At 41.2% G+C, this 12,919-nt stretch overlaps 1 protein-coding gene across 3 annotated transcripts in view; it reads left to right on the top strand.

Annotated features, from left to right (window-relative positions):
- Window positions 1-12,919, top strand: part of UIMC1 (ubiquitin interaction motif containing 1) — a 437,824-nt gene that overhangs the window by 405,458 nt on the left and 19,447 nt on the right. For all 3 annotated transcript variants that reach the window (XM_086931770.1, XM_086931769.1, XM_086931771.1), the window contains one exon: window positions 11,249-11,291. In XM_086931770.1, the coding sequence (XP_086787896.1) occupies window positions 11,249-11,291 (43 nt within the window). The remainder of the gene's footprint in view (window positions 1-11,248; window positions 11,292-12,919) is intronic.

The raw sequence follows: 12,919 nt of genomic DNA, 5'->3' as shown, positions 1-12,919 counted from the left end.
ACCCTTCCACACTCCCCAAGGCCACTCAGAGTTTGAATCACAAATTAATTAAAACAATGGATATCGGTAACAACTGATTGTTGGGTTCTGGACCTAATTACCTACACTCATGCTTTGGAATCCAACCAAAAACCACCTCATGCTCCTCCACGAAAAACATCCCCACCACAAAATCCTTCAATTTGAAATCCTAACTATGTTCAACATAGGAGCCATAGAAAAAGTACCCCTCAATCAGAGATTAGAATGGGTTTCTTCTATTCACGGTTCTTTTTTAATCAATAAAATGACAGGGGAATGGAAACCCATTTTGGATTTGTAAAGTGTAAACAAATACCTAAGAAGACCATCATTTTGTATGGTTACTCTTTAAGGCATCCTCCAGCTTCTCAACCATAGAGACTATATGACATTAGATCTCCAGGATGCCTTCTTTCATATTCCAATTCACCCAGAGCACCGCAAAAGATTCGAGGTGGCGGACACTCACTATCAATTCAAAGTTCTCCCTTTTGGTCTTCAATCTGTCCCCGCATTTTTACTTAACCGCTTGCGTACGCATGACTGCGTGGTTCCGTCTTGCGGCGGACGCTCTGCCCACACGGCATTAATTCCCCACCTGTGCGGGCAAATTAATGAGCGGGCGAGGCTGTGACGGAATTACGCCGTCATGAGCACACGCCGCCCGTGACTCATGATGGTGTTGTGCCGTCACGAGCACAGCGGCGCCGCGCTCACCATCCCCCCGTCAGACTTCTAGCACAGAAATTAGTGAAATGGAAGTCTATTTCAGTTCGCCTGTTCAAGTCCTTTTTAGGGATGATGTCTTGCATTCCCTTGGGCCAATTTTTCTGCCTTCGAATGAGACCTCCATAGGCAGAGCTGGACAAACAATGGATACAAACTCGGAGCTCTTTTGACGATATAGCCCAAATCACTCCAAGCATGAAGGCGGCTCAGACTTTGTGGGTTTGAGAGACCAATTTCTTGACAGGATTACACTTCCTCCCTAAAAAATCTGATTTTTTGATCACAACAGATGCTTCCTTAAAAGGATGGAGAGCCCACTTACAAGACCTGAAGTGGGTTCTGTACCACCTAAAACTTCACATAAATCTTTTTGAACTCATGGCTGTAGGTTTGGGTCGTCAATCTTTACTTCCAAAAATAAAGGAATCGTCAGTATTCATCCACTTGGACAATACCACCACAATTCACTTCATCATCAAATAGTGTAGTACAAGATTTCAAGCAATGTTTCATGAAAACCAAAGTATTTGGAAATTGTCGCTTCAATACCAAATAAAGCTCAAAGGGGGAACATGGTCCAAGAACATGTAGTTTTCTAACATATATGTTAAGCAGAAAGGAAAACAGCTGCCACGAATGGGAAACCAGCAAAGAAACTCTGTACAGTATATTTGCTTATTGGTGCAAGGCAATTTTAGACCTATTTACAATTACATAAAATCTGCACAATTTTGGTTTTCCAAACTACTTCTTTTGTCGGATAAACATCACATTCAGCTGAAACCTTTTACTGAATTGTAGACAATGAACCACAACCAAATACTTAATCTGGATTCTGAAGGTTGTCAATATGTGGCTACCAAGCACAATGAGTTTGCATGCTTGAACATCCCGCAAGATTGTAAAGAAATTCTTGCCAAAGCCAGAACCAAATCAATTCTATTAATAAAACTTATCAACTTACATAGAAACCTTTCTGTTTATAGTGGCAGAAATCGAAGATTCACCCTCTAATAGCACCACCAGAGCATATTCTACCTTACCTGGTATATTTAGCTAAGACAGGTCGGTTCACTACAGTGAAAGTACACTTAACGGCAATATCACGCTTTAATAGATTATCTAGGTTACCATTCTTTATGGGTAAGCAGGGTTATCAAAGAGTTTCTTAAAAGTATTCTTAGGCTCTTCCCACCAATAAAACTGTCTCCCCCACCTCTCGTCTCCACATCAATTTGTTGGAATGGGGTTGTTCGGTTGATGCTGAAGGCCTTCCTGCCCACCGTCAGTGGAAGGCTGGTGCAAGTGCTCATGGACAAAACAACCACCAGGTGGCATTGCTACAAGCAGGGTTGGGGGAGTCTTGAGCCGTTTGTTAGGAGGCTCTGTGTCTCTGGAAGTGGCTGGATCACCAAGGAAATTCTCTAGTGGTAAGCCACCTGGTGGGGTCGCTAAACTCAGCTGATGATGCTTTGCAGATTACGAATGGCATCTGCAACGAGAGGCGGCACAGAACCCGCCGGACACTGTTGGGGTCTGTATACTTAGCCTATTAGTTAGATGCAGTCTGACAGAGATAGCACACAGGAAACATTCATTTTTCTGTGAGCTACACACACTTGAATGTTTGTCTGAATATAAGACATACACCACACTGACGTAGACAGTTAACACCATAGATACACTTTCTACTGATATGTCCTGAAGAATCGTTAGCCAACAGCTTTAGAGCGAGAAACATGTCGACCGACCACAGCAGATACTAATCCGCGACTCGTAAACAGGAAGCATAATACTCCAATGAGTACCGGATAGTTTTCATTTTAATTAGAGCAGGGGACCGCCAAAATAAAGCCATTCTTGGTACTCCGAGCTTTATTTTAACTCACACTACCACGTCTACGCACCTCTGGCCCCACACCCGCACTTCATCTAAACAGCAGTTGGATAAAAGATCTCCGTCAAAGAGCCCCTCTTTGAGGTGTTTCCCGTTGGGTATTGCAACGCCGACCCAATGAGGAGCAAGCCCAGATGATGAAGCATGACACCTGAAAGGGTGTGTGAGGGCATTACATCCAACATAATGGATGCCCACCTGTAGGATCCCCTGGGACCCTACAACATCCTTCACACCACAGGGACACGTACATTCCGCTAGCATAAGGAACAACCCAGCATTTTTTGGTAATTACTACTCTTTGAGGGCACTACTGAGGCTTGACCTACCACTCACTAGGAGTGGTGAATACCCTTCTTCAAACAGATTTCTCCCTTGTTTTGTAAAATAGGATATTTTGCACACCAGCAGGGCAGGGTTCTGCACCCGTGCCCATACAATTTACATCTTCATGCTTGGAGATTGAGCGACGACAGTTATCCTCCTTCAACCTTCTTCCTGATGTCATCTAAATCAATGTGCAACAGTCATTGGATACCTTTGTGGTTTGGTGCATCACCCAACACATTGACCCACTACAACCAAAGTTGCCTGATATTTTGCGGTTTGTGTTGTCTCTGGCCCAGCAAGTACTTGCTTTGGGAAATGTTAAAGGCTATTTGTTGTCTCTTTCGCTCTCTTTCACCTTTTTTCGGTTGCTGGATCAGCCTTCTTTATTTAAATCACCTGTTATGATGAGATATTTGAAATGTGTGCAACATTTGTATCTGCCAAAACCCTTTGTGTTGTTACAGTGTGCCTTGATTTTAGTACTCACTTTTTTTATGTGCACACCTTTTGAGCCACAGCACAGTTTTCTCTTAGACTTTTGACATTGAAAACTGTCTTTCTCATTGCTATAACAGTGGTGAGCTGTGTGAGGGAGCTGCAGGCTTTTTTGTTAACCAACCTTATACAAAATCTTTTCCCGATAAGTTGGTATGGAGGACCTGAGCTTCCTTTCTACCAAGAGTAGTCCATTTAATGTTGGACAGGCTATCATTCTTCTGACTTTATTTGCCCCACCTCGTTTGCACCCAAGAGAGCACTAAACTTTTTTATTGATCACATCAAAGAACATTGGGCGAACAAATAACTTCTCCAAAATAAAGACGGGCAAGGCAGTGGAAGACTGGATCATGTCCCAGTGGATGGTCCTCTGCATAGAGATCTGCTACTCGCTAGTGAAGAATCAGCCTCCAGAGGGCTTACGGCTCATGGCACCAGAGCTAAAGCGGTTACCACTGCGTTGGCATGCAGACTGCCTGTCCTGGACATATGACAAAGCAAACACAAGAAGATGATGGTCGGAGAGCTGAAACATTTGAGGCACTCACCCCCAGTCACAGATCTGCGTTAATTCCATCATTCTTTAGATCACTTTGCCACCTCAGTTCAGACCCAGCTATATGGTTATCAGTCTTGACACTGTGCCTCATGGGAACAGTCTGGGTAACACCCTTCATCAGCCAGGCTAGCTTGAATCCAGTGGCAAAGTGAGCAAGGGACCCACGTCTGGTCATACCCTGCCAACTTATTGGTAAATATGTTCATGAAATACTGCTGCCTCAACAGTCCAGTCCGTCAATAGGGGTCTTTGCCTGCTCGGTACAGCTAGACTTTTTGGACTCAGCCAGTTCATAGACCCACCACCTGGGTGTGACTGCTAGGGTATCTATTCACAAGAGGATAATTTAGTTAGAAGTATCCATCAGAACTGTACTTACCTTCAGTAACGCTCTTTCTGGTGGATGCTGTATCTAGCCTTAGATTCCTCACTGAACCTCCCTCCTTCCCGTTCTGTGGACTGGGCTTTTTTTTTGTTATGAAAAGGTCCAAATGTAGAGATCTGCACACTGGTCATGTCTGCTTCTGAGGGCACATGCAGTCTAAAAAACACAACTTATGTCTGTGTGCATGGGTGCTGCTTATATCTGGCTCTTTTTGTCACTTCAGACCAGAACATTTGTGCAGAGACACACAAAACCACTTACTGGCACACAGTAATTCTCCTTTAAAGTTTCCTGATCCAGGCTGATGCCTGGGGAGTATTTACTAGAGCTGGAATTTGTGGTTGGATGCCCCACCAGAAAGAGCATTATTGAAGGTAAGTATACTGTTATTCACATACTTAGGGGCCGATTACAATGCAGCCGTAAAAGACTCCGACCCTTGGTCGGAGCCTTTACGCTGGATCGTAATGGGCGGTCAGATTCCTTTCCGACCACCTCATTAGGATGTAGGCTGTCGGTAAGGAATCTGACCGGTCATTCTGGATGGCTTCCGACAGGCTGACAGAGCCCGTCCCCCAGTTGGAATGCTGCAAGTAATCTCAAGGGCGGACTTTTACTGACTTGGTTTCCATGCCCGTCTGTCCGACATGGAAACCATGCCGGAAAGCGTCTTTGGGGGCCCCCGATCCTTAAACTATTCCTATATTTACGGAAACCTAGAAGTGCAATTTCAAATATATTTTATGAATATTTGATTTACTCTTATGAGTTAAACTGTGACTCGTGCATTTTTTCATTTTCATCAAATACTGAAATCAAGATCTTGCTGTTTACTTAGTTAAAGGGTGTTTAATTGTAGTCTTCATTATGTAACGCCCTCACTTATAATTCATATCTCTTTCTTAATATATAATCTTTATTACGATCTCGAGTATTTTTACTGTAATTTTGGATGAAACATGGTGAATGCATTCCCCTTTTTCTAGTGAATTTAGTTACTTAGGGTCAGTATTTGTCCTGTCATCGATTTTATTGTCTTATATTAAAAAACAATTTGCAATGTGTGTTGCCAGTGCCCTACTGTCAACTACAATAGTATTTCTACTATGTTCACTATTAGTCAGGTGACAGCCCATCACATGACCATCTGGCAGGATTTCAAATACTGTGTTTTATATCACAATGGCGTTTGTGAGCAAGGCGACTGGGATCTCTGAAACGCGTCTTACCGCTTGAACTGATTGAATAATAAAGGATTTCATTTGCACCAGCAACCAGTGTATTGAAGCGTCCATTATTCTCCTGATGGTGCCGGCAAAAGTATTTGGAGTGCTACCTGATATATATATAAACCACCAGGTCCTGTCCACACCAAAATGCTGCAACACTTTATAAGCGATGCTCACAGGAACGGACCACCACTCTGGTTACGATTTTCATCAAGTGCGTTTATTGCTCCATTCTTCCCAACATGACTCGTTTCGACCGGGTCTCCCCGGTCTTGATCACATGACATGCTTTAGTTCCCGCGTTATTTAAGTACTCAAAGTTGCAATGCTGTCCCTCCAAAAAATGATCATCATAGAGGTAGAAGGCAGACTGTAAGTGTATGGGGTAAAGGTTTAGAAGACATACCAATTTACACAATATTCATGTTGTACAATTAGCGATTTTTAAAACACAAAGCTTTCTAAAATTAATAGACACTTTGTTATATATAGAAAAACTACGCTAAAAAGGTAAAGAGGTAATATACAGTCTTAAAAACTACTCTCAGATATTTACACAGTGTTGTAAAAAGAACCAATTATACACAAATGTGTATTAACAGCAAGTGCTCAAATCCATATACAGCACTGTCCGTCCAATATTATCAGATCAGGTAAAGTTATTGGCAACCAGAGCATTAAAAAAGATTAATAATAACCACCAAAGTGCAAATGTGTATCGGTCAACTATAAATTTCATAGAAAACACGATAAAATAAGAAAAAATTCTAAAAATAGGACTAATGAATGCATTTCAGCTTTCATATGATTAAATATAATAAGGTGCATGAAACGACAGATGTGCAAATATATGCTATATAGGGGAAACTGGAAACAGTGGAAGTAAACATGCAAATCCAATGTGCACACTATTGACCACTACTGGACTTCAATACCACACAGACACTGGATAAAAACCAGTAACACCAGAAAACTAGTAAAACCAGTTAAAAGCACAGTAAAAGTGAAGCTAAAATCCAATAGATAATCAACCTGTACACAATGTATAATACAAATTACATATAAATACTATTTGAATATATTCAGGATACCTAGAAAAATAATTAGAATATTTTCATCTCATCATTAGCATCAACAATGGGTTGTACACTCAATTATATCAATGTAAAAACAAGAATCAAATATATAGTTAAATTGATATCAGTTCGTAATATGTCAGAATCAGTAACTTTCCTTAAAATGTAAAAGGTTAATGGAAATTGTACAAATCCTCTCCTGTGTTGAGTCTATTGGGCATCTTAGTGTCTAACCGTATAATATATTAACTCTCTAATTGGCGCAGTTTTTTCTCCCTGTTCCCACCTCTAATAGATTTGGGAACTGCGTCAATCACAAAATAACAGAGGTCTTTAAGATTATTTTGATGCACCAATTTAAAATGTCGGGCGACTGGATATGCAGAATCCTGAATTAACTATCGCCCGCAGGTGCTGCAATATACTGTTAAAAACAGGGAGTTTTGTACTACCAACATACTGAAGTTGACACGTACATTCAAGCACGTAGACTGCATGGTCAGTTTTACATGAATAGAGGCCTTGAATTTTACATGCCGTAGAAGAGAAAGCATCTACAAACTCCTGCTTGTTAGCCCCAAACTTACAAGACCTACACAAGCTACATTTGTAGAAACCCTTTCTGTTGGTCAACCAGTTGCTCGTGTTACTTACTTCCGTACTGGTTCTGACAAGATCGTCTCTCATAGAGGGCGCTCTTCTAAAAGTTATTGCCGGATAAGATTCCAGTTCCGGAGCTAGAGTCATATCTGTCTTGAGAATGGGCCAATGTTTATTAACAATCTTTCTAACTTGCTTCTCTTGACTACTAAATGTGGTGATTAATCTGACCACCGGTTTTGGCTTTACGCTTGGTTGTAAAATTCCTAATTGAGTCAAGGCCTCATTGCCGGTTTTATGTTGAATAACCTGGTCCTGTATTTTAACCAATGCGGACTGCAAGTCGTTTGAACTATAGCCTCAAGCTTTAAACCTTTCCACTGATTCAGACAAACACTTTTCCAGATCTTCCATTTTGCTGCATATCCTTTTGATTTGTAAAAATTCCCCATAATGAAGTCTTTTAATAAGGTGTCTTGGGTAGGCACTGCTGGCATGCAATATAGAATTGCCAGCAGTGGCCTTTCTATGTAATCTGGTATGTATGGTATTGGCTTCCACATACATTTCCACATCAAGAAATTCCACCTTCAAATTGCTAACATTAGCCGTGAATTGGAGATTCAAAGTATTATCATTAATATCAGTTACGAATTTGAGCGCTGATTCCTGCGTGCCTTTCCGAATTACACAAACATCATCAATGAATCCCCACCATTTGATGACATGGTTCGAGACCGTGTCAGCATGGGTGTGCATGAGGACATGCTTCTCCCACCAGCCAACATGCAAGCATGCATAGCTGGGGGAGAAGCATGCCCCCATAGCTACACCCCTCAATTGCTGAAATATTTCCTTATTAAAGAGGAAAAAGTTGTTGGTTACACATAATTCTGTCATCCTCAATAACATTTTGTTGTGTTGGTAAAAGCACACATCCCTGTCCGACAATCAATGGCTAGTAGCATTTAATCCATCCTGGTGATTTATACTGGTATAGAGGGAACAGATGTCCATTACCAAAAAGCAATAGTCATCCTCCCATAAAGTCTCATTGAGCTTCTCTAAAAAGTGACCAGTATCCCTAATGTAAGAAGGGAGATTTTCAACATATTCATGAAGAAAAAAGTCCACATATTTGGACATAACTTCTAATAAACCTCCTTGTGCGGAGATTATAGGGCGCCCAGGAACTTGAGTAATTTGTATATGCACTTTTAAATACGTCGTCGGAGTAAAGGGGTATTCAGTTCTTAAAAAGTTGTGTTCTTCCTTACTGATTAGACCCTCACGCTTCCAATGAGCCAATTCTTTAAAGACCTGCTCTTTAACCCTGGTTAATTCAGCAAAAGAGGCTTTTTTATAACAACAAGTGTCACTTAGATGTTTCATAGCCTATATATATAACTTGTGTGCTGTAGCTAAATAAATTACCTTGTAACCTATGAGTGCTCTGCATTTCAGTAGTTGCTGTGTAACAGGCGAGACCGTTCCCTCACAACATCGAATCACCCGTCCTGCGTTTGGAGGTTGCAGGTGGGACGGTTCGAATTGATCTAATTGACATTCTTCTGAAGCGCTGCTGAGGAACTTTCCCATCGACCAATGAAGGTCATGAACTATTCAAATTAATGTACGTTTAACCATTTGACTGATGCCTATGGAAACATCCTGTGTGATATCCAGCATCTGTGGTGAAGGGTATACAGAGACATGGAGTCTTGGATTGTACCTCAAGTAGGGAGAAGCGATAGCCTATTTTGGGACTGCTTTGGACTCTGAAGTTAACATTGTGGCCTACAGTGTTCATGAGGCACTACGATTGATAAGCCCATTCGGGAAAGGGGTGCCATTTGGGCTAACACATAATTACGTATTACGACTGCAGTGTCAGCAGGACATCTGTCTGAATGAAAAATGGGAACGAACTTTGCAGTCCCTCCCTTTAGTCAATAACCAATTAATGAGGATAGGCATGTGGTGTTTTTAACCAATCAGAGACTCTGTAATATTTGATCAGCACTGTACAGGATGGAATAAGGCACTAATGCCGAAACACGTCTCCTGTAGCTAAATAAATTACCTGATAACCCGTTAGTGCTCCGCATTTCAGTAGTTGTTGTGTAACAGGCAAGACTCTACACTCGCAACATGGAAGCACCCATTCTGACTTTGGAGGTTGCAGGTGGGACTGTTCGAAGGGATCTAATTGCCATGCTTCTGAACTGTTGCTGAGGTACTTTCCTGTCGACCAATGAAGGTCAAGGATTATTCAAGTTCATGTACGCCTAGCCATTCGACTGATGCCTGCAGGGACTTCCTGGTGCAATATCTTCCGGCTGTGAGAAAGGGTATAAAGAGACAAGGAGTCTTGGATTGTTCCTCAGGAAGGCAGAAGCAATAGCCTGTTTTGGGACTGCTTTGGACTGTAAAATTAACATTGTGGCCTACAATGTCCATGAGGCACTGCAATTGTTAAGCCCATTTGGGAGAGGTGACATTTTGGCTAACACGTGTTTATAACAAATGCATTGTCAGCAAGGCATCCAGCCGAGTGAAAAATCTGAACGAACTTTGCAGTCTCCTCCATTGGCCAAGAACCAACCAATGAGGATAGGCATGTGTTGTTTTTAACCAATCAGAGACTTCATATTATTTGATTAGCACTGCATAGCAGAGAATAAGGCAATGCTGCTGAAACACGTCTGCCGTAGCTATATAAATTACCTGATAACCTGTGAGTGCTCTGCATTTCAGTAGTTATTGTGTAACAGGAGAGGCCCTACCCTCGCAACCCAAAAGCAGTTCAGAGCTTGCAGGTGGTACTTTTTGAATAGATATATAAAGAAATTCAGATGAAACTATGAATATAATTCTGTGTGTATATATGTGTCCTATATTACATTCATAAATTCATCTGAATATGCTATTAAATTAACTTTCATTATGAGGGACCTCAAGGCATCCCTTGATAATGGGATCAGTATTCTGCATTTTTTACCTCTTGTACCTCAATATTCATAGCCCTCTCACTGATTGTCTGACCAAGTGTCACACAATTTTAGCATACCTTGTACAGTGACTGACTCTTCAAAGATACTGCCTCATTTACAGTTCAGTTATTCATGTTTCATTCTTCCTAGGTTGGCTGTTGGTATGAGCAGGGATCTTAATCATCATACTGTACCCTAGAAAGAAACCTATTTTTAATGAACATTACTAATCTCCAATTATTCATAATTATATTTTACATTGTGTTAAACACTTAACAAATTCAAGTACTTACAATAGACCAATGAACAAAGACAAGCAATGACAATAGACCCATTTGGTGGCAGTTTTCTAATAGGCCTCTGGGAAGTCATTTGGAATAGCTGTTCACAGATGCAAGTAACCAAAACACAAGTGCTTTCCATTTTGGGCACAAGAATCCTCCCTGTTATATTACTCTCCATGTTGTGCATATTTTGGTAATGTTAGGGAACAAAATCTACCCTGCTGTGGAATATGAAGGGGTTAAATTACACTCACTACACGTTCTGAAGGATTAATTCACCAATCCTGTGTGGAATGTCATTGATTTGAGCTTCTGAATGGAATTGCAGATTAACTGTGTATTAACTGAGCCATGACCGTGTGACCTCGGTTATGCATGTTGGTGTGTGGAATGGGGCATTTGCCCACAATAAAATACAGGAACTCACTCATGCCACTATGATGCTCTCAACTTCATAAGCTGTTTGAAGTTTGATAGTTACACCTATCTTTAGAGGCAACATTTGAAACTTTGCCTGCCCCTAGTTTCCTAATTTAAATAAGCTATAAATCCACAAGACTGACATGCTATTGTGTGAGGTAAAATATTTGTTATTAGTTCACAGCTTGTAAACTGATGGTGTTTTTCCTCTTTCCTCCTAACCTTAGATGCCGAAAGGAGGACCAGTGCCCCTAGACCTGCGCCCCTGAGGTGAGATGAACTAGGTCTTTTTCTGCTTTAGTGCTGTGGTACAGCAGTGTAATATGTTGTGGAACATGGCCACATATACGGTTAACAAGCATCACACCTTGGTTTTACAGTGTCCAGTGCTAGTGCTCCCCTGGATCATTCATATCTGACGGCTGCTTGAAGGCATTGATCAATGGGACACCGCCATGAAGATCCCATAGCTATTTCTGTTTAACTCTTATAATGGAGCAGGTGTGCTTTCTAGAACCAATTCCCTAAGATTACTCTACTTAACCTCTTGGTCAGTGGCAAGGTTCTCTGATTTTAGCCATAGCTTAGTAATAACCGGATGGCTACAGTATAGCAAAGTATAAGCTATAGCATAGATAGCAGGGTATTTACAGTGTAAGAAGTGCATACAAATAAAACACAAAACATAAGATTTGAACGCTTAGTTTTGCAGGAAAAATGAATTTAAGGCTGGTGGTACTTACTGTGGTATTATTGCTTACTGTTGCCATCGTACTGATTCCACCCATGATCAACCCAAGAAAAAAAAGCTATTTATTTGAAGGAAATGTTATCACTTAGCGTTAGATTGTGTACTTTTGCAGAACATGTGATTCTAAAAGAATGTCAAGCTGCAAAAGTTTTGTTACAGGTAAGTAACTATTGTCTTACTTTTGGGGCTAAGTGGCTGGGGACTTGGAACCTACCTGATACAAGGGTAACAGGATGAGTACAACTTATGTATTGGAGAGATTTTGGGACTTCCTGGGATCAGTCACTTAGTTCTATTAGAATATTTCAGTGCATTCTTTTTGTGGCAGTGCCTCTTCTAGTTCTCCACTTTTCCAGGTTCCAAGATGGAAAATGTTACTCTGGTTTGGAGAGCAATCTTTTCTCACATAAACAAAGAGCTCTTTTTCATTTGTCCCCTCGCAGGAGCTTCAAAGTCTCTACCATTACCCAAGCTAAGAACCCAGGCAGGGGCTCTTCACAAATATTTCCCTCTATCTACAAAGCTATTTCAATCTTGAAACCCCAACATCACATTTCTGGAGTCATTTTGATGTTTACATTGAAGCCATCAACAGGCCAACTAATTTTCTCTGAATCCAATCCAGTGTACATCTTGTCCTTCGCTTATCCGAGAATCTATCTATTTTGCCACTCAACCAGAGATCTCAGAGACCTACAGTATGAAAGGAAAGACCACTGGTGGGCTGGTCTTGCAACCCACTGTCGAATTAGAGGAGACTGACACCTACACAGGCCAGAGTTACTATACAACTTTTGTTGCAGAACACAAAGGATTACTCATTATTTTAAATATTGGCTTCCTTCTGCTCCTTGCTGTGATAGCTAATGGGGGAGAGAGAAACTCACTGAAGGCTCCAAATTGCCTAGGGTCTCTAGATTCCAGGAAGGTCCTTACTCCTATTTCCCAAAGCATGTGCAAAGGCAATTATGATAGTGTGCCTTGCTGGTCAGTAGTAGGAGAAGGGAGACAACCTACAACATGTTGCAGCATACACATAATCCCTCTCTCTCCCCCCAATAAAAGAGACTAGCAGCAGCCAATCAGGTTTTTCACACCACGTGTGGCCAACACCTAGCCTTTTTTTTTACTAACATTGTATCAGGAA

Source organism: Lissotriton vulgaris, chromosome 7 (genome assembly GCF_964263255.1).
Source record: "Lissotriton vulgaris chromosome 7, aLisVul1.2, whole genome shotgun sequence".
Taxonomy (NCBI): domain Eukaryota; kingdom Metazoa; phylum Chordata; class Amphibia; order Caudata; family Salamandridae; genus Lissotriton; species Lissotriton vulgaris.
This window is presented reverse-complemented; position numbering and strand designations above follow the sequence as displayed.